Here is a 20,872-nt window from a genome sequence, read left to right on the forward strand (position 1 = left end):
GATGAAAAAACTGGGGCTTAGAGTAGTTAATTGAGTTGGTTAAGGGGACACAGCCAGGAATAGAGCTGTGGTGTGAATTAGGCAGTTCAATTTCAGAGCCTGTCTTCTTAGCCACCAAGCAATACCACTCCCCAAGTGCTAAAGCCTGGCATGAAGCCCTTCCCAATCCAGCTCCAAGGCTCCAACTTCCCCTCCCGTCTCCTGCTGCTGCCCTCCTGGAATGCTCCACTCTCTAAGCAAACTGGCCTAAGAATTGTTTCTCTAACTAACTGTGCCTTCTGGTGCTCACTCGCTCCATCCTCTCAGTATGTGGTAAAATTACTAGGAGTCTTTCTTAGTCAGGGTCTAAGAGACAGGATCTCACTTTGTCACCCAGGCTGGAGGGCCGAATCAGCCTCCAGAGTAACTGAGACTACAAGGGGGCATGCCACCACGCCTGACTAATTTTTAATTTTTTGTAGAGACAGGGTGTCGTTGTTTCCCAGGCTGGGAAAAAAAAAAAAGATTAACTGATGATCAGGAAATAATTAGATATGAATGAGAAACCAGAGATTATTCCAATGAAAACGTTGGATGCAAAATTTCTTTTTTTCTTTTTTTTTTGAGATGGAGTCTCGCACTGTCTCCCAGGCTGGAGTGCAATGGCACCATCTTGGCTCACTGCAACCTCTGTCTCCTGGGTTAACGTGATTCTCCTGCCTCAGCCTCCCGAGTAGCTGGGATTACAGGTGCATACCACCACACCCAGCTACTTTTTTGTATTTTTAGTAGAGACGGGGTTTCACTATGTTGGCCAGATTGGTCACAAACTCCTGACCTCGTGATTTGCCTGCCTCGGCTCCCAAAGTGCTGGGATTACAGGCGTGAGCCACCACGCCTGGCTGCAAAATTTCATATACATTATGATCGAATATGGTTTAAGAAAAATACAGAGAAAAGACTAGAAGGAAAAAACAACCAAATGGTTGTTTCTTGTAGAAATCTGGTAACTGCTTTCCTGCTTCACTATGCTTTATATCCTTTCAAAATTTCTTTTTTTTTTTTTTTTTGAGACTGAGTCTGGCTCTGTCGCCCAGGCTGGAGTGCAGTGGCCGGATCTCAGCTCATTGCAAGCTCCGCCTCCCGGGTTTACGCCATTCTCCTGCCTCAGCCTCCCGAGTAGCTGGGACCACAGGCGCCCGCCACTTCGCCCGGCTAGTTTTTTTGTATTTTTTAGTAGAGATGGGGTTTCACTGTGTTAGCCAGGATGGTCTCGATCTCCTGACCTCGTGATCCGCCCGTCTTGGCCTCCCAAAGTGCTGGGATTACAGGCTTGAGCCACCGCGCCCGGCTCAAAATTTCTTAAATTAACATGTATTACCTTTACCATTAAGGAAAAGAAAAGGCTGGGTGCAGTGGCTCACGCCTGTAATCCCAACACTTTGGGAGGCTGAGATGGGAGGATCACCTGAGGTCAGGAGTTTGAGACCAGCCGGACCAACATGGAGAAACCCCATCTCTACTAAAAATACCTGTAATCCCAGCTACTTGGGAGGCTGAAGCAAGAGAATCTCTTGAACCTGGGAGGCGGAGGTTGCAGTGAGCCGAGATTGCGCCTTTGCACTCCAGCCTGGGCAACAAGAGCGAAACTCCATCTCAATAAATAAAAAAAAGAAGAAAAAAAAAAAAAGGAAGGAAAGAATAAAGGAAAGCGACCATTACAAGGGGTAACTCAGTTTTGTAACTAGATATTTAGAAGACTATGTCCTACAGGCTCCAGGTGAGGAGAGCTGACAAGGGCATCCAGGGTGAACACCTCTCTGTGCCTGGCCCAACTCCATGAGTTACAATTCAAAGAGGATATCACTGGGACGCACCCTCTGTAACATCCCACAACGCTTGTGTTTCTTTTTTTTTCTTATTTGTGTGTGTGTGTGTGTGTGTGTGTGTGTGTATAAAGAGGAACCTCTAAAATAACTGCTTGTTTTTTATCAAACCTTCTAGCCCTCTGCCTGCTAATGGGATCCAACTGCTAATGTCCGTTCCTTTTGCAACCCAGAAGAGCCGTCTCTGAACTCTGTCCCTATCTGCTCTCAGCAGCAATGCAAATCATGACGTTTTTGATGCAGTGCCATCATCCCTCAAGCAGGAAGTTGCAGAGCAAGAGCTTGAGAGTCAGGTCTATGTGGACACACGTCCCAACTGGGCCACTTATTAGTCATATCCTCTCAGGCAAGTCCCCTACATTTGAACCTCAGTTTCCTTATCTGTAAGTGGGGATGATGACAGCACTCATCTCACAGGGCTGCTGTGAGGATCCAATTGACATGACATATGTGGAGTACTTGGCAGAATGCTGGGTCCCTGGAACACGCTCCAATAAAGGTTAGCTTAGTTATCACTGCTGTTCTTACATTCATCGCCAAAGGAAACTTCCCCATTCCGATGTTTGACGCATGGCCAATTGCGTAATACTAATACACTCCCAAGCCAGAATGCTGGCTTACACTGTAATCTCAGCTGTTCAGGAAGCTAAGGCAGGAGGATCACTTGGGGCCATGAGTTCGAGACCAGTTGAACGACATAGTGAGACCCCATCTACCGAAAATTCGTTTAATTTGCTAGGCATGGTGGCATGCACCTGTAGTCGCAGGTACCTGGGAGGCTGAGTTGGGGGGATAGCTTGAATCCAGGAATGTGAAGCTACAGTGAGATATGATTGCACCACCGCACTCTTGCCTGAGTGACAGAGTAAGGCTTTGTCTCTCTTTTTTTTTTTTTTTTTTTTTGAGATAGAGGCTTGCTCCATCTCAAACACTGCAACTTCTGCCTCCCAGGTTCAAGTGATTCTCCTGAGAAACAAAACAAAACAAAACAAAACAAACTTCCAGATCCTTGAGGAACTGTCTGGTACACAGTTTTGTTTCCACCTCCCTAGGTAGTGTCACTACCTAGTCATTTTGAGATGACACTCATATATCTGTTAAGCAATTTCCCAAGACTCCCTGCCCTTACCGCCCTGAGTCCCAGGGCACTGTCAAAGCGCTGGCCTTTGCAACCTTTAGTTTGGCATGTGGGGGCCATGTCGGTGCATCCTCCCAGTCCCGCATCCTACACACCTATCATCTTCTGGAGCAGTGGTGAGTTGCCTTTTCCAAAGAGCACACAGAGGTCCAGGATCTTTGGAATGTCAAAAAGGAAGTTATTGTAGAGGATTTCTCCAAACGCAGAAGGGGAAATGAAGTGATCCTAAGGAAAAATGCAGAGAGAAAGGATAGAGATTTTCTTTTTTTTTTTTTTTTTGAGACAGAGTCTCGCTCTGTCACCCAGGCTGGAGTGCAGTGGCCGGATCTCAGCTCACTGCAAGCTCCGCCTCCCGGGTTCACGCCATTCTCCTGCCTCCGCCTCCCGAGTAACTGGGACTACAGGCGCCCGCCACCTCGCCCGGCTAGTTTTTTGTATTTTTTTTGGTAGAGACGGGGTTTCACCGTGTTAGTCAGGCTGGTCTCGATCTCCTGACCTTGTGATCCGCCTGTCTCGGCCTTCCTAAGTGCTGGAATTACAGGCGTGAGCCACCGCGCCCGGCCAAGGATAGAGATTTTCTGAACACTCCTGCATTACAAATAGCAAACTCATGAGAAACAATCTTCGGGTCCATCAAATGGGGACTGGCTAATGATGCCTTATGCATAGACCTGGAGCAATGGCCATTCTCCCCACTTTTTTTTTTTTTTTTAATGTTCATCTATCTGTGTCTTTGTGTCTCTAGACTAAACATCCCCATGACTTTTAGAACTGGCTGTATTATCATGTCTTTTATTTTATTTTATTTTTTGAGACAGGGTCTGGCTCTGTTGCCCAGGCTGATGTGCAGTGGTGCGATCTCTGTTCATTGCAAACTCCACCTCTTCAGCTCAAGCCATCCTCCCACTTTAGTCTCTCGAGTAGCCAGGACTACAGGTACGTGCCACAACGCCTGGCTAATTTTTGTATTTTTTGTAGAGATAGGGTTTCCCTATATTGCTCAAGCTGGTCTTGAACTCCTGATCTCAAGCAATGAGCTTGCCTCGACCTCCCAAAGTGCTGGGATTACAGGTGTGACCCACAGTGCCCAGCCCCCACTTAAAAATTTTTTTAAATTTAATTTTATTATTATTATTTTTTTAGACAGAGTCTTGCTCTGTTGCCCAGGCTGGAGTGCAGTGGCATGATCTCGGCTCACTGCAAGCTCCGCCTCCCGGGTTCACGCCATTCTCCTGCCTCAGCCTCCCAAGTAGCTGGGATTACAGAAGCTTGCCACCACACCCAGCTAATTTTTGTATTTTTAGTAGAGACAGGGTTTCGCCATGTTGGGCAGGCTGGTCTCGAACTCCTGACCTCAAATGATCCATCTGCCTCGGCCTCCCAAAGTACTGGGATTATAGACGTGAGCCACCATACCAGGCCCATTCTCCCTTTAAATGTAAAAAGAAACAAAACACGCTGTAAAACAGTCAGTTGGGAATTCATCCTGAAATATCTGCAGATAAATTAGTATGATATCTGGGATTGCTTTAAAATACTTCAGGAAAAAAAAGAGAACTAAGGGGAAGAGATAAAACGAGATTGGCAGAATTGTTGATAATTGTTGAAGGGTACATGGGATTTACTGTACTTTGTACATGAAAATTTTGTATTTGTGGCCAGGTATGATGGCTCGCGCCGGTAATCCCAGCACTTTGGGAGGCTGAGGCGGGCGAATGAGGTCAGGAGTTTGAGATCAGCCTGGCCAACATGGTGAAACCCCATTTCTACTAAAAATACAAAAATTAGATGGGCATGGTGGCAGATCCCTGTAATCCCAGCAACTTGGGAGGCTGAGGTAGGAGAATGCTTGAATCCAGGAGGTGGAGGCTGCAGTGAGTAGAGATCATGCCATTGCACTCCAGCCTGGGCAACAGGGGTGAAACTCCATCTCAAAAAAAAAAAAAAAAAAAGAAAGAAAAAAAATTTATATGTATGTATATTTGGAAATTTCTATTCTAGGCCAGGTGTGGTGGCTAGTGCCTATAATCCCAGCTACTTGGGAGGCTGAGGAGGGAGGACTGCTTGAAGCCAGGAATTCAAAACCAACCGGGGCAACATAGCAAGATCCCCGCTGTCAAAAAAAAATTTTTTAATTAGCCGGGTGTGGTGGTGCCTGTAGTTCCAGGTACTTTGAAGCCTGAGGCAGGAGGATTCTTGAGCTCAGGAGTTTGAGGCTGCAGGAAGCTATGATTGCGCCACTGCACTCCAGCTTGGGTGACAGAGATTCTGTCTCTAAAAATAAAGAAAAAGGAAAAGAATATGTCCATATTATAAAACTTTTTAAAAAGCAAGATCCTATTTTTTAAATACACACACTCACACATTCAAAGGGAATAAATTCTCTGGAGAAATAAGCATGTAACAGGGTTGGGTGTAGTGGCTCATGCCTGTAATTTCAGCACTTTGGGAGCCTCAGGTGGGAATATAACTTGAGTTCAGGAGTTCAAGACTAGCCTGAGAAACATAGAGAGACCTCATCTCTACTAAAAATCAAATAAATTAGCCAGGCATGATGGTACATGCCTGTATCTCAGCTATTTGGGGGGCTGAGGTGGGAGAATCACTTGAGCCTGGGAGATCGAAGCTGCAATGAGCTATAATTGTGCCACTGCACTCCATCCTGGGCAACAGAGTGACACCCTGTCTCAAAAAAAGAAAAGAAAGATGCACCTAACAGTGGTTATTTTGCAGGACTGAGATTTTGTTGGTGACATTCATATTTCTGCAATGTTTGGGTTGTTTAGAGACAGCAGTATTATTTTTAAAGTCAGGAAAAAAAAACAGTAAAGATTTTTTAAAAGAGTATACAAGTTCCTTTAAGAAGTCAGAATCAATGTTCTTCTCTCTGACGCACAAGTCAAGGCAGTCACGCGTCAGCTGGCAAAGGGCCCTCGGCTCTCTTTGATGGAAACACTGGGTGTAACACAGACCAACCCAGTGAATTAGAGGATAAGGGAGGTGGCACAGATTTCTTCCCCAACAGAGGGAATAAAGATGGAGGGGAGACAAAGAGGAAACTCAATGCCTCCAGAGCCTTCCTTCCCAGGGGTGGAGAGCCTGGCACAGAGGTGTCGAGTGTCAGGTGACGACCTGTCATGGGATCAGTGGCTTACTTTGGATTCCTTGTGAGTGGACATGCGGAGGAAGGTGAGAAAAACACTTCGATGGAGGCGCTTCTGCATGTCAACAACCTCAGGGGCTGAGGCCACCCCCTCGTCAAACTTGCGGGGGACATAGCGCAGGTAGGAGTCCAGGCACTTCTGTAGAGTCTCATCAAAGATCACCTAAGCCAGGAGACAGAAGAGAGCGAGGATTTATCCCTGAGGCCCCAGGGACTTGTGGGTGGACTGTGCAGGGGCTCAATGCCCATCAGCCCTGCCCTATTCCAAACACTCCGACCCCAAGGGACCAAGGAGGTATGAATGAGCCGAGGACTAAACACAAGATTCTAAAATTGACACTTTGAAAGGTGTGTAAACATTAAGATTGTGATACAAGACAGAGCAATCCAAACCATAATTTGCTGTTAAGGATCCAGTGTAAGAAGTAGACAAAAAGCACCTCCTAAGGGAAGAAAAACAACAACAGCAACCAACCAACGGCATGTCATGTGCTTTGTCTTAGCGTTAATTTTGATAGAATGTTACCTGGCACCAGAATTTATCGTGAGGCAAGGCCAGGAGCCAGTCGAGGTCATTGGCTACGAAGGTGGCGCGTTCCAGGTACTCCTCCACTAGGGCGGGAATGTTGTCTTTAGGGGGCGGTTTGTATAACACAAAATACCGGTCTGCCTTCTGCTCGGGGTGCTACGGATCCAAAAACCACGTGTTAACGTGGCAGAGGTTAGTCAGCGAGGGCCCATTTGCCAACCCACAGCAATGACAACACTTGGCTGTTCCAACCGGTGACCCTCCAAGGAGCTTTTAAGCATAAAGAACCAAGTGTATCTAACAAAGAGGGCATGGTTGCATCCAGCGAACACTAGGCGGTAATTAAAATCCATGTTTTCGGAGTGGATTTAATGACACAGGGAAAGGTTAAGGGAAGAGAAAGCAGGATACAAAACTCTCTATTTAATATAATCGGTTTTCGTTTTTCTTTTTTAGTAAAAGGCAAAAGATTTATTTGTTCTGAAGAAAAACCAGAGCGTAGTTTTCGGTTTTTAAAAAGTATAAATATATTCACACACTGGTATCGATTTTTAAAAAAGAAGTTGGGGAGATGATGCCCCAAAGCTAATAATGGTTATCTCTGATGGGGGTGGGGGGTGGGGAATTGTGGCTTGAATAGACTTTCCCATTAAAAAAAAAAGAACATATATTCACATATTAATTTTTTTTTTTTTTTTTTTAAAGACAGGTCTCACTCCCGTTGCCCAGGCTGAAGTGTAGTGGCATAATCTGGGCTCACTGCAGCCTCTACCTCCTGGGCTCAGGTGATGCCCCACCTCAGCCTCCCGAGTAGCTGGGACTATAGGTGCACACCACCATGCCTGGCTAATTTTTTTTATTTTTAGTAGAGATGGGGCTTTGCCATGTTGCCCAGGATAGTCCCAAAATCCTGAGCTCAAGCCATCCACCTGCCTTGGCCTCCCAAAGTCCTAGAATTACAGGTGTGAGCCACCTCTCCCGGCCACATATATTACTTTTTAAATTAATTTTTTTTTTTTTTTTTTTTTTTTTGAGACGGAGTCTCGCTTTGTCGCCCAGGCTGGAGTGCAGTGGCCGGATCTCAGCTCACTGCAAGCTCCGCCTCCCGGGTTTACGCCATTCTCCTGCCTCAGCCTCCCGAGTAGCTGGGACTACAGGCGCCCACCACCTCGCCCGGCTAGTTTTTTGTATTTTTAGTAGAGACGGGGTTTCACCATATTAGCCAGGATGGTCTCGATCTCCTGACCTCGTGATCCGCCCGTCTCGGCCTCCCAAAGTGCTGGGATTACAGGCTTGAGCCACCGCGCCCGGCCTAAATTAATTTTTAATTATATAATTTGACACAAGCATCTTTTCTTTCAAAAACTTACAAGGGTACAGAGAAGGTGAGCTGCCTGGGACTACACTCCCCGGCCCCATGTTCCCTGCAGAGGTAACCACTCACCATCTGGTGGGTGTCCTTGCAGACCTCTTCCAGGCATTTACATTAAATTATACCCATAAAAACGATTTGTTTGGGTCTGTTCTTTCTTATACAAATAGCATCATACTGTTTGTATCACTATGCTGTATCTTTTTTATAACCAGAAAAAAAAACTTCAGTAATTTTTTTTACATAAAATATTCTAATCAAGTAACTGTAAGTCTCAGCATAGAATCACAAGGTCTCCCTTCCAGCCCCTACTTGTCATGAACAAACCTTACTTTGTTCACCATAAAGAGGAGATGGGCTACGTCTTCTCCTCTGACTACATAAGGGGTGCTTTCTCTGGGGAAGTGGGAACAGGAGGATGGCCAGGCAATGTGTCACCTCTTATCAACCACAGTCCATCCATTTCCAGGTCTGTTGATCCAGAGGATACAGAAAAACTGAGACTGATAAGAGGTCAGCCTCCTCAAGAACCATCTATGCCTTCCTACTGCCTTAGGCGAGTTTCCAAACTATAGAGCCTGTGGGTACCACAAGGATTCTTCAAGGCCACCTATCACGTGGGTCTGCAGGACCCCCTCCTATTTAAATGAAATTTATATCATGGAGTTACAGGTACAAATCCATTGAAAAAGAAATTCTGCTGGCTGAAACAAGTTCAAAACAACTGTCAGGAGCCAAAATACATCTCCTTGGTTTCCAAGCTTCCTTCCTCCTCTATCTGTTGGCTCTTTACCTCTTCCCTCACTTCTCACTCAGGCCAGGCTACTTGTTCTCCTGAGACACACACACACACACACACCCCCCTCCCCAGGCTACTCATTCTCCTGACACACACACACACACCAGGCTACTCATTCTCCTGACACACACACACACACACACACACACACACACACACACACACACACACACACACACACACCCACCCACACACACCCTGAGATTCTACTTTCCATGCAATCCCACAGGGGGAAGATGGACATCTAAATCACCAAGTGAGCACAAAACAGAGGAAGTGACAGCTCAGACCTGGCAGAGGGACTGTGGAAATGCCAAAGGGAATTAACAGCACCTGGAGGATAAGGGATGGCTTCCCAGAGCAAGCAGCCTTCCTCCAAGCCTCCAAGCATTCAAGCCTTGGAGGATAAGGACTTTAAACGAAAGAAACATTTTTATGGAGGCATAAACATGGGCCCTAACAAAAGGGCACAGATTGTACTGGGAGGTGGGAGACAGATTTGGCAAATGCTGGAATGATGCAAATGAAAGCTGCCACTTATTGTGGACCTGCCCTGTACCAGCCACTAAGCAGACACAACCCACAGCCCCTATTTCTTTTTTAATCTACAAAAACTATTTAATAGACAAAGTATTCATCCCATTTTAGAGGAGGAATCAAACAGTAAGGTTCAGGAACTTTCCCAAGGTCATGGGATTAAAGAGACAACTGAGGCAGGATTTGAGCCAAAGCTTACACTGCAGACCTATTAAATGACCCCTGGTATCTGTGTGCCATCCTGGTCTCACTGATCGTCCTTCTGACCCCAGTTCCAATCTCACCTCCTCCAGGAAGCCTCCCTGACTCCCACCCCAGCTGGATTAGGAGCTCATCTAAGCTCTCCCTCAGCACCTGCATTCTGTGCTCACCTCTCTATACCACTTGAACAGCATTAAAAGTGCTTTCAGACCAGTGGTTTGCATGGGGAAAGGGTGAGAGGAAGGCATGAATTGCAGGCAGGCACAAGAAAACTTTTAGGGGTGGCAGAAATGTTCATTGATGATGATAGTTTCATGCATGTATACAGATGGAAAAACCAATCAAATTGCATATTTTAATTTTTAAAATGTTGGCTGGGTACAGTGGCTCATGCCTGTAACCCCAGCACTTTCAGAGGCCAAGGCGGGCCCACCACTTGAGGCCAGGAGTTTGAGACCAGCCTGGCCAACACTGTGAAACCCCGTCTCTTATCAAAAATGTAAAACTTAGCCAGGTATAGTGGCACGTGCCTATAATCCCAGCTACTCGGGAGGCTGAGGCAAGAGAATCGCTTGAACCTGGGAGGCGGAGGTTGCAGTGAGCCGAGATCACGCCACTGCACCCCAGCCTGGCAACAGATGAGACTCCACCTCAAAAGAAAAAACCCTTTCTTTTCATAGGTGTTGACAAATTGCATATTTTAAATATGTGCAGTTTATTGTCCTTCAACGATGCCTGAATAAAGTTGTATAAAATGGGAGGACCAGCTGGGCGTGGTGGCACACGCCTGTAATCTCAAGCTACTCAGGAGGCAGAGGCAGAAGAATTGCTTGAAACCGAGAGGCGGAGGTTGCAGTGAGCTGAGATCGCGCCATTGCACTCCAGCCTGGGCAGGCGACAGAGTGAGATTCCGTCTCAAAAAAAAAAAAAAAAAAAAAATGGGAGGACCAGTCTTCCCAACTGTCTCCCCCACTAGCCTGTAGGTGTCTGGAGGCAGCCTGAGCCTTGCTTACCCAGCATTCCGAGTCTATAGAACAGCACCACGCATTGAGCAGACTTTCTGTACAGATCTGCTGGCTGGACAAAGAAATGAATGGAGGCTGATGGGACGTCGTAGCTCACGCCTGTAATCCCAGTGCTTTGGGAGGCCAAGGTGGGCGGATCACAAGGTCAGGAGTTCGAGACTAGCCTGGCCAATATGGTGAAACCCCGTCTCTACTAAAAACACAAAAATTAGCCAGGCGTGGTGGCAGGCACCTGTAGTCCCAGCTACTCAGGAGGCTGATGCAGGAGAATCGCTTGAACCCGGGAGATGGAGGTGGCAGTGAGCCGAGATCGCATCACTGCACTCCAGCCTGGGCGACAGAGCGAGACTCTGTCTGAAAAAAAAAAGGATAGGGTTTTGCCATGTTGCCCAAGCTGGTCTCGAACCCCTGGGCTCAAGTGATCCACTCGCCTCAGCCTCCCAAAGTGCTGGGATTACAGGCATGAGCCACCAGGCCTGGCCACAAGACTATTTCTTTTGGGTCAAGTATGTGCTATTCAAATAGTAGATCCTCAACCAACATTAGCTCTACCAATCATCCTGAAAAGGTGGTGTGGTAACTACCCTTTGGCTAGAGATCATGCCCCAAGTCAAGACTAAAGGGACAAATATAGGGTGGACACATATCTTAGTACAATCTTTCAGGAGCTTCCCATGGCCTTCAGAGTAACACTCTTCAGTCTGCCAACAAGACCCTTCCTCGATCAGGCAGCTGTCTCCCTCAGCTCATCTGCCTTCCCACCCTACCCCCCATTCAGTGCTGCTGTTGTTGTCCCTGTTGTCATCACTATTGTAAAAACAATTTATTGAGTGCTTACTATGTTCCAGGCACAGTGCTCATTCATAGACATCTCATTTAGTCCCCACAACCACCCTGCAAAGCTGGTCCTATTATTATAGTTTTTGGATTTGAGGCTTAGAGACGTTCAATAACTTGTCCAAAGACACAAAGACAAATATCCAAATATGTGTGAAATGAACACAAAGCCTGTACTTGCTAACTCTGCTACACTGTTGCTACCTCAAGTGACTTGTGGTTAGTGTAAGAGTCAGGCTCTCTCAAGACTCCAGGACTGCATACTAAGGTCGTCCTACCAGGTCCAGCTTTCTGTTGCTCTGCCCAGCTAGTATTAAGTCACCCTTCAATACCCAGTTCAGAAGCCCTTTCCTTCAGGAAGCCTACCTGGGCTGCACGTACCCTCCCACCAGGCCCAAGGCCTCCCTGGCCCTATACACCCCACTGATCTGGATCAGTGGCCTCGGCTCTGCACTCATGAAGCAGCCTAGACTTCCTTCTATCACAACCCTGATCACACTAGAGAAGCTACTGGTCTGTCTTTCTCTTAGGTCGTGGGTTCTTCAAGGGCAGAGACCATGTCTTTTCTCTTTATAGCTCCAGCACCTGGCACATGGCCTGGCTGTAGTCCCTGACTCATGTACCAAATGTTTTCTGAGAGCCTCCTATGCGCCTGGCACTGGAAATGAGGAGTAAAGGACAAGGACCAGGCCGCTGCTCTCACAGTGCCCGCAGTCTAACAACCCACATGTTAATTCCGTATGGGGGGAGGACTGAGGTGGAAAATCATACTTGACCACCCAAGGAGCCAGTATCCATCAGTGTTTCCAACAGAACTTTCTGCAATAATAGAACTGCTCTATATCTGTGCTGGCACTCACCACATGGGGCTATTTTAATTTAAAAGCGTTACAATTAAATTAAAAATCTAGTTCCTCAGCATACACTCACTATTCACATTACAAGTGCTTAATAGCTACATGTGGTGAATGAATTGGGTGGCTATCGTACCGAAAAGAACACTCCAGATTTTCTGATAAATATCTCCCACACATAAAAAGGTTATAAAAAGGAGACGAGACGTGAGGCTTTATAGCAGAAAGATTTTAAGGATATGTGTCCTAGGGTCTGCTCGGCTAGGTTCCCATCCTGGCTCCCCTAATTTCCTAATTCTGTGACTCTGAACTTTCAGTTTCCTCATCTGTAAAATGGGGACAATCAAAATGTCTACTTGTAGGGCTGTGATGTGGACTAAATGACATAATCTGGGTGAAGTGTTTAGAATGGTCTGGCACAGGGCAAGTACTCTATAAATGTCAGGTACTATTATTAGAGAGTATTTAAGAAGTAATGAGAAGCCATCTAGAAGGCAGGAAATAAAACACCAATTCCTGTTTCCCACGACTTTACTCAAACCCCTAGAAAACACTTCCTCCCACCTTGTTCAAGGGAGCTCAAATTCTTGGGAAAACAACAAGCGGGTACAGGAACTCCAGGGCCGCATCTATCTCCTTCTTCAGCAGCCTGGCACCTCTCCATGGCTCTAATCTCTCTCTGCAGCTGGTAATCGACATGTTCGCAGACTCCTTATTTTTCAGTCTCACAAGCCCTGCTGGGGTGTTTGTATGTGGTGCTTCTTATCTCAGTTGCGATAAAACACAGTCCAACCTCTGAAATCAGCGTTCCCACCAAAATACGGATAGCAGCTTAGATAGCTCTGAAAACGCTACCTGAAACCTGAACACCCTCCACAGGGTCAAATCCCCAAACCCAGCTTTGGGCTGGACCCATTTCTAGCCCGATCCAGGCTGAATCAGAACTGCCATCAGACTGATTTGAAATAAAATGCTTTGGGGGGAAGGTGCAGGGTGGTGACATGGAAAATCCTACGCAAATTCAAGCTGCTGCTCGGAAGGAAATTCCTACTCTGGGCCTGGAAGAGACTAGTAGTGTCTCAGCTACTGAATCACTGACCATGGCCCTCGGGTCATTCTTGGAACAGATAAAGAAGGAATTTACTTTTTGCTTCTGAAATTGCAAGATTGACAATATCAGGCTGAATGGCCTTAAGGGACCGGCTCACCAGCGCTGGTGAAGTCCTCAGCTTTCCTGTCTTCAGGTCCTTGTGGGTGATCTGGAGTTGGTCCAGGGGCAGAGCTGGCATTGTGCTGCGTGACCCTCCTGAAAGGAATATGGATGGGAAGAAGAGAGCAGACACACAGACTCCTGGGGGCAGGGCCTGCTCTGGGGCTGATCCCAGAGTCAGAAGAGAAGCTTTGACCTCTCACCTTAGGAGGCTCCCGTTGTGGTTCAGGACCTGGTTCATGCGCCTACTAACCCAGACAAAGTGACTGTTTTTTTGCATAAAGCGGTTCTCAGTTGTAGAAGAAAATACTTCCCCAGATGACTTCCACACTTTTTTTTTTTTTGAGATGGAGTCTCGATCTGTCGCCAGGCTGAAGTGCAGTGGCGCTATCTTAGCTCACTGCAACCTCCGCCTCCCCGGTTCAAGTGATCCTCCTGCCTCAGCCTCCCCAGTAGCTGGGTCTATAGGCACACACCACGCCTAGCTTTTTTTTTTTTTTTTTTTAAGAGACAGAGTCTTACTCTGTTGCCCAGTGAAGTGGTGCGGTCATAGCTCACTGTGGCCTCTAACTCTTCAATCCTCCCACCTCAGCCTCCTGAGTAGCTGGGACTACAGGCATTCACCACTACGGCCAGCTAATTTTTTAAATTTTTTGTAGAGACAGGCTTTATTTTTTGACAGATGAGTTCTTACTACATCGCTTGGGCTGGTCTCAAACTCGTGGTTTCAAATGATCCTCCTGTCTTGGCCTCCCAAAGTGCTGCCTCTGCCTCCCAAAGCGCTCACAGGTGTAAGCCTCTGTGCCCAGCCTGTTTCCACCCACTTTGAGAAGTATTGGCTAAAAATACTTAGATTCTCTTTATTACGGCTCCAGCTCTGTGAGCTCACTAGCCTGTGAGCTCTATGAAGACAGTGCCCAGGCCTCTCCTCTTGCTATCTTTTCTGTGAGCATAGGACTGGTACAGAGGTGGCCTCACCAAATGTTTGAAGAACAACTACATATGAGGACACTCCTTTTAAAACTCTAGCCAGGGCCGGGCGCGGTGGCTCAAGCCTGTAATCCCAGCACTTTGGGAGGCCGAGACGGGCGGATCACAAGGTCAGGAGATCGAGACCAGCCTGGCTAAATACGGTGAAACCCCGTCTCTACTAAAAAATACAAAAAACTAGCCGGGTGAGGTGGCGGGCGCCTGTAGTCCCAGCTACTCGGGAGGCTGAGGCAGGAGAATGGCATAGACCCGGGAGGCGGAGCTTGCAGTGAGCTGAGATGCGGCCACTGCACTCCAGCCTGGGCGACAGAGCGAGACTCCGTCTCAAAAAAAATAAAAAAATAAATAAAAAATAAAACTCTAGCCAGATTTTAAGTCTTTTGAGGGGTGAAGCCATGGGTCTTTCCTCACTTGTGGAGGGTGTTAAGGTTTTACAATCTCTCTAGGCTTCAGGGAAGAAGTAGATGGAAGAATAGGACATGAGAAGAAGGGAAGAAGGACATGGAAAAACAGAAGGACTAGGGAAAAAGATAATTCACAGAAAACTGACAGTGCAAGCTCCTTTCTACAAAAGCCCAAACTGACCTCACAGTCAGTAAGCGGCAGATCCAAGGTCTCCTGTCTTGCTGTCCAGTGTTCTTTTCACAGTATCACTTGGCCTGACCCACAGAAGGGACATACGTGTTAAATGAATCATGGAATAGAAGTGAATTAGGGCCCTCAAAAAACATGCCATAAAAGGCTGGAACAGTCTCAATGACAACATGAAGAGACAGAGGCTGGGGTGATGAAACTGTCACCTCTTGAGCCTTCACAGACAAGCAGAGGAGCACGGGGGACATGAGCTACCAGGTGTGTCATATCTCAGATATTGGGCCAGGCTTAATGATATGAAGAGCTCCTCTAAGTGAATTTCTTTTTTCTTTTTCTTTTTTAAAATAGAGATGGGGTTTCGCCATGTTGCCCAGGCTGGTTTCAAACTCCTGAGCTCAAGCAAACTGCCCATCTTGGCTTCCCAAAGTGCTGGGATCATAGGTGTGAGTGCCTGGCCTCTAAGTGCTTTTCTCAGCATTAACTTACTTGCCCAGTTAACTAGCTTTACATGTATTAATGCTCACAAAAACTCTAAGGTTAGTTCTATTATTATCCTCATTTTATCAGTGACAAAACAGAGGCTCACAGAAAACAAGAAACCTGCCCAAGGTCTCACAGTTAGTAGGTGGTGAAGCAGGCTGGTTCTTAACCATTCACTATACTGTGTCTAGTTTAGTTAAACTTAGGGGTGGGATGGGCTGAAGGGGTGGAGTGAGAGTCAAAGCCCTTCTAGAGGAGACCCTGAGTAGTCTTGATAATAGAAAGTGACCAGGAAAGAAGGGTGCCCCAGGCAGAAGAAACAGCAGAGCAAAGGCAAGGAGGTGGACACAGCCTGGCACCCAAGGAACCTTGGTTCCGGCCTGTTATAAAGACTGTGAAAATCCCCACCCTAGAAGGAGTAATGAGAGAGGACCAGTCTGCCTAGTCCTTGACAACTGTTCCAGCTATAGGATCCCAGCAGATCAGACACACACGGTCTCTGCATACATGAGGTGGCCTGAAAAAAAATCACAAGGCAAAGAAAGTAATAAAGAGCTTGGGGTAAGTTTTCATCTTTCAGCTTTGCAAAGCATAGATAATATCTTCTGCTGCACCTATTTCTAATCAAGTTACTAGTTTACTAGCCTCTCACAACAACCCAATTAAGGACAAGGATTACTATGCTCAGATGTCCAAAGAGGGGCCCTGATTTGCTCGAGGTAAATACATTATTGGCCAAGCTGAAACCAAAGCCCAGGTCTTTTGCTAGGGCACCTGGGGCTCTCGTGCTGAATATGTTAAAAAACAATAATAATAATTTATTTTCCTAACCCTCTAGCCATGCTGGAAGGCGAGCTGGAAACACCACTGCTTTGCACACCAGTACAGAACTCTAAATGACTGATAGGCCCAATTCCTTCCAGGCTTGCCCGCTGAAGATGGCTGCGGGAGTGTTGGCTGTGAGACACAGGGTGGAAAAAAAGTCATGAGGAGGAAGCAAGTCTCCACCCTTTAACCTCTAGGCCCCACAGTCCAGGCCGAGACAGGTAGAGACAGCATTTGCTTTCAGAAGAAATTCACGGCCAGGTGCAGTGGCTCACGCCTGTAATCCCCACACTTGGGAGGCCAAGGCGGGAGGACTGTTTGAAGCCAGGAGTTTGAGACCAGCCTAAGCAACATAGTGAGACCTCATCTCTACAAAAAATTCAAAAATTGGTCAGGTGTGGTGGTGCACACCTGTAGTCCCAGCTACTTAAGAGGCTGAGGAGGAAGGATCACTTGAGCCCAGGAGATCAAGGCTGTAGTGAGCCATGATGGCACCACTGCACTCCATCGTAGGTGACAGAGCAAGACCTTGTCTCAAAATTTAAAAAAAAAAAAAAAAATTTTTTTTTTTTTTTAAAGAAATTCACCCTTACAAACCACTGCCCGCCAGGGCAGTTCAGGGCTAGTCTGGTGTGGTGGTAAGGAGACAGCGCTACAGTCCTACAGCCTGGGTTCAAATCCTGGCTCCACCTTTTCTTCTCCATGTTGAGACCCTGAGACAGTTCCCTAACCTCTGTAACTTTTGACTGCCTCTTCTGTAATATCAGAATTGTAATAGTACATAAACTTCCAGGGTTGCCATGAGAAGTAATCAATGTGAAGTGCTCAACCCAATACCTGGCACATAATAAGCACTCAATAAAATTTAGTTGTTATTATTCAAGTCTCAACCAGAGGCAAGACACTTTGGGCTTCCTGGTTTATTCAGCAAACAATTCCTGAATATAATCCGGATCCTAGGCACATAACTGACTATCATTTGGCGTTAAAGCTGTAACAGGAAATGTCCTGCATATAATCTGGGTCCTAGGCATATAACTGACTATCATTCGGCATTAAAGCTGTAACAGGAAATGTACAGGAGAGAAATGAAGGATGTTACAAAGAAGGTGATCTATAACCTCGATGTTGAAGAATGGGGGAAAAGGTGACATTCCAAGCAGAGAGCAAGCATGAACAAAGGCTCAGAGTCTTAAAATGTGCGGCTCTGGGTTGGGTGAGGTGGCTCCCGCCTGCAGTCTCAGCACTTTGGGAAGCTGTGACAGGAGAATTGCTTGAGCCCAGGAGAGTGAGGTTGCAGGGAGTCATAATACATCACTGAACTCCAGCCTAGGGGACACAGTGAGACCCTGTCTAAAAAGTGTGGCTTTGAAGGAAGAGGGAGACATTTGGTGTTGCTGAAAACACAAGGTCAGATAGGGGATGACAGAAGTGAAGAGAGAAGAGAAGCTGGATAGGGAAGACAGGACCAGTTTAAAAAGAGCCTCAAAATAGCTTGAACCCAGGAGGTGAAGGCTGCAGTGAGCGGAGACCATGTCATTGCACTCCAGCCTGGGCGACAGAGCGAGACTCCATCTCAAAAAAAAAAGCCTCAATGCTACACTAAAGATTTTAGTATTTCTGGCCCGGCGCGGTGGCTCAAGCCTGTAATCCCAGCACTTTGGGAGGCTGAGACGGGCGGATCACGAGGTCAGGAGATCGAGACCATCCTGGCTAATGCAGTGAAACCCCGTCTCTCCTAAAAAATACAAAAAACTAGCCGGGTGAGGTGGCGGGCGCCTGTAGTCCCAGCTACTCGGGAGGCTGAGGCAGGAGAATGGTGCAAACCCGGGAGGCGGAGCTTGCAGTGAGCTGAGATCCCGCCACTGCACTCCAGCCTGAGCGACAGCGCGAGACTCCGTCTCAAAAAACAAACAAAAAAAAGATTTTAGTATTTCACCTGAGAGCAGTGAGGACTCATGTAAGTATGGGAGAGACATGACCAGAAAGAGATGATGATAACCTGGTGGCAGAAAAGACCTTTTATAAACCATGGGAGAGCAAACAGTATGTTAATCATTTCATTTTTTTTTTTTTTGAGATGGAGTCTCACTCTGTCACCCAGGCTAGAGTACAGAGGAACGATCTCGGCTCACTGCAACCTCTGCCTCCCAGGTTCAAGAGATTCTCCTGCCTCAGCCTCCCTAGTAGCTGGAATTACAGGCACATGCCTGGCTAATTTTTGTGTTTTTAGTAGAGAGAGGGTTTTGCCATGCTGGCCAGGCTGGTCTGGAACTCCTGACCTCAGGTGATCCACCCGCCTTGGCCTCCCAAAGTGCTGGGATTACAGGCATGAGGCACTGCCCGGCCATTCAAATATTTTTGAGCACCTATTATGTGGCAGGCACTGATGCCCAGAGAATATTAAGGTGGGCAAATAACAAACCTGGTCCTGCCCTTCACAGAGCTTACAGTCATAATGGGGAAAGACAGATACTTTTCCAATTAGCCATACAAACAAATAAAAACCAATACCATGATGTAGCTATATAGGTAAGGCTCATGAAGCTGTGGCAGCATTTAAAAGAGACACCTGGTTTGAGGGAGGAGGGATGTCAAGGAAGACCTGAGTTTTTGTCTAAAGCATGGGTACAAATTAACTAGGCAGGGCTGGGCACGATGGCTCACTCCTGTAATCCCAGCACTTTGGGAGGCCGAGGCAGGCAGATCACGAGGTCAGGAGATCGAGACCATTCTGGCTAACAAGGTGAAACCCCGCCTCTACTAAAAATACAAAAATAAAAAAAATAGCTGTGCGTGGTGGCGCATGCCTGTAATCCTAGCTACTCGGAAGGCTGAGGCAGGAGAATCGCTTGAACCCAGGTGGAGGTTGCAGTGGGACGAGATCGCGCCACTGCACTCCAGCCTGGGCGACAGAGCAAGACCCCGTTTGGGGGGGAAAAAAAAAGAAATTGAACTAGGCAATCTGAACTTTAAGTTTCAAAAGGACACACAATAATCACGACTATGTCTGTGCCACCACTGTATTCCCCTGCCAGGCAGGACAGCGAAAGCCAAAAGCTAAGAAAGGGACGGGAGCTCCCTACAAGCACCCAATTACAATATGGCCTGGGAACATCCCCGGGGCTATTGCTTCCTCAGTTTCTTTGTCATCATTCCTCTAGTCTCTCAATTGAATATTACTCTCCTCAGAGACCTTCTGATTGCCCTGCCTATAGTATCTACTCTCCCAGTTAGTGTCACAGCTTTAATGACCTCGTGCATTTGCTTGTCGTTGACCATCTCCTCCCACTAGACTGTAAGCTCCATGAGGGCAGAAGCCTTGTCTGTCTTGCTTTATGTGTATCCCCAATGCCTAGATCTGTGTCTGGCACATAGGAAGCACTCCACAAATATTTGCTGAACGCATGAGTGAACCCTGAGAAAACTGAAGCCCCGGGTGTGAGGACGTGGGGGGATCGTGGCTGGTCCAAGGCCACTCTGGGGCCGAACTTCGAACCCGTGGCTCCTGACCCTGGCGGCCAAGTCTCGGGAGCTGGGGGCGGCTCACAACCCCTCAGCGTACGCGCGGGCCCCGCAAAGGAGGCCAGAGGGTGGGAGAGCCAAGGGTGCCAAAGGCACAGCCGCGGCTCCTCCGGGGCCTCTTGCCCTGCATCCGGCAGGGACCAGCCACGCACTCACCTCGGCGGCTCCACCACCAGCTCTGTGCCGCCACCTCCTCCGCCGCCGCCGCCGCAGCCGCCGACCACGGTGACAGCTCCCTGGGCGTCCGCACTTCCGGGGTCAAACGGCGATTCCGCAGGAGCAGACAGGAAGTCTCGGCCTGGCCCCGCCCCCAGAGCAGAGCAAACTACCGCCGGGAAGCCGGACCCGGGCAGCACCTCAACTCTTAAGACTCCGCCCCACACTCGGCAGTCTGTAGCCACGCCTCCTTCCCCTCCTACGTCCCCTACGTGATTACACCTCTCGGGAAATCCAAGTTGGGTACCTAAGAAGGCGTCTCGGAATCCCAGGCTTCCACCTTCTGCCCGACCTCCTTAGTCACCGTTTTACATATTTAATCCAGAAGAGAAATTTTAACAAGTCAAAAGCACGAACATAATATTAAGCAGATGTACGAGTACAGACTGCGATTTCGTTTACGGGAAATTCTGGAACAGACAGAACTCATGAGTGGTGATGGTGTTAAGATTGGTGGTTTCCTCTGGGGCTGTGGACTGGGAGGGGCCACAAGTGAGGCTGGGGTCACCCCTGTCTTCATCTCGGTGGTAGCCATGTAGATGTGTTCACTTTGGAAAATTCATCAAATTGTACACTTAAAATTTGTGCACTTTTCTGTATGTATGCAATACAGGTTTTTTTGGTTTTTGTTTTTGTTTTTTTTTTAATGAAGGTACAAGTATAGCTGTCCTGAGAGAAGGATGCAGTTTTTCTACAGAATGTCTCAGGTAAT

The 20,872-nt window shown here is 47.4% G+C and overlaps 1 protein-coding gene across 9 annotated transcripts in view; it reads right to left on the reverse strand.

Moving 5' to 3' along the window:
• The window catches only part of LOC105487251 (activating signal cointegrator 1 complex subunit 2), a 52,460-nt gene extending 32,243 nt beyond the window's left edge, over positions 1 to 20,217 (reverse strand). For 2 of the 9 annotated variants that reach the window (XM_071080368.1, XM_011750657.3), the window contains exons 1-5: positions 20,101 to 20,217; positions 13,529 to 13,626; positions 6,693 to 6,851; positions 6,159 to 6,329; positions 3,099 to 3,228 (exon numbers count right to left, since the gene is read on the reverse strand). In XM_071080368.1, coding sequence (XP_070936469.1) covers positions 3,099 to 3,228; positions 6,159 to 6,329; positions 6,693 to 6,851; positions 13,529 to 13,609 — 541 coding nt within the window. In that variant the 5' untranslated portion in view covers positions 13,610 to 13,626; positions 20,101 to 20,217. Of the gene's footprint in view, positions 1 to 3,098; positions 3,229 to 6,158; positions 6,330 to 6,692; positions 6,852 to 12,884; positions 13,058 to 13,528; positions 13,627 to 20,100 lie in introns of those variants that run through there. The other 7 variants (XM_011750660.3, XM_071080369.1, XM_011750658.3 and 4 more) reach the window with 7 other exon arrangements.
• Between the last annotated feature and the right edge of the window lie 655 nt (positions 20,218 to 20,872).

The sequence above is a fragment of the Macaca nemestrina genome, chromosome 15 (genome assembly GCF_043159975.1).
Source record: "Macaca nemestrina isolate mMacNem1 chromosome 15, mMacNem.hap1, whole genome shotgun sequence".
Lineage (NCBI taxonomy): Eukaryota > Metazoa > Chordata > Mammalia > Primates > Cercopithecidae > Macaca > Macaca nemestrina.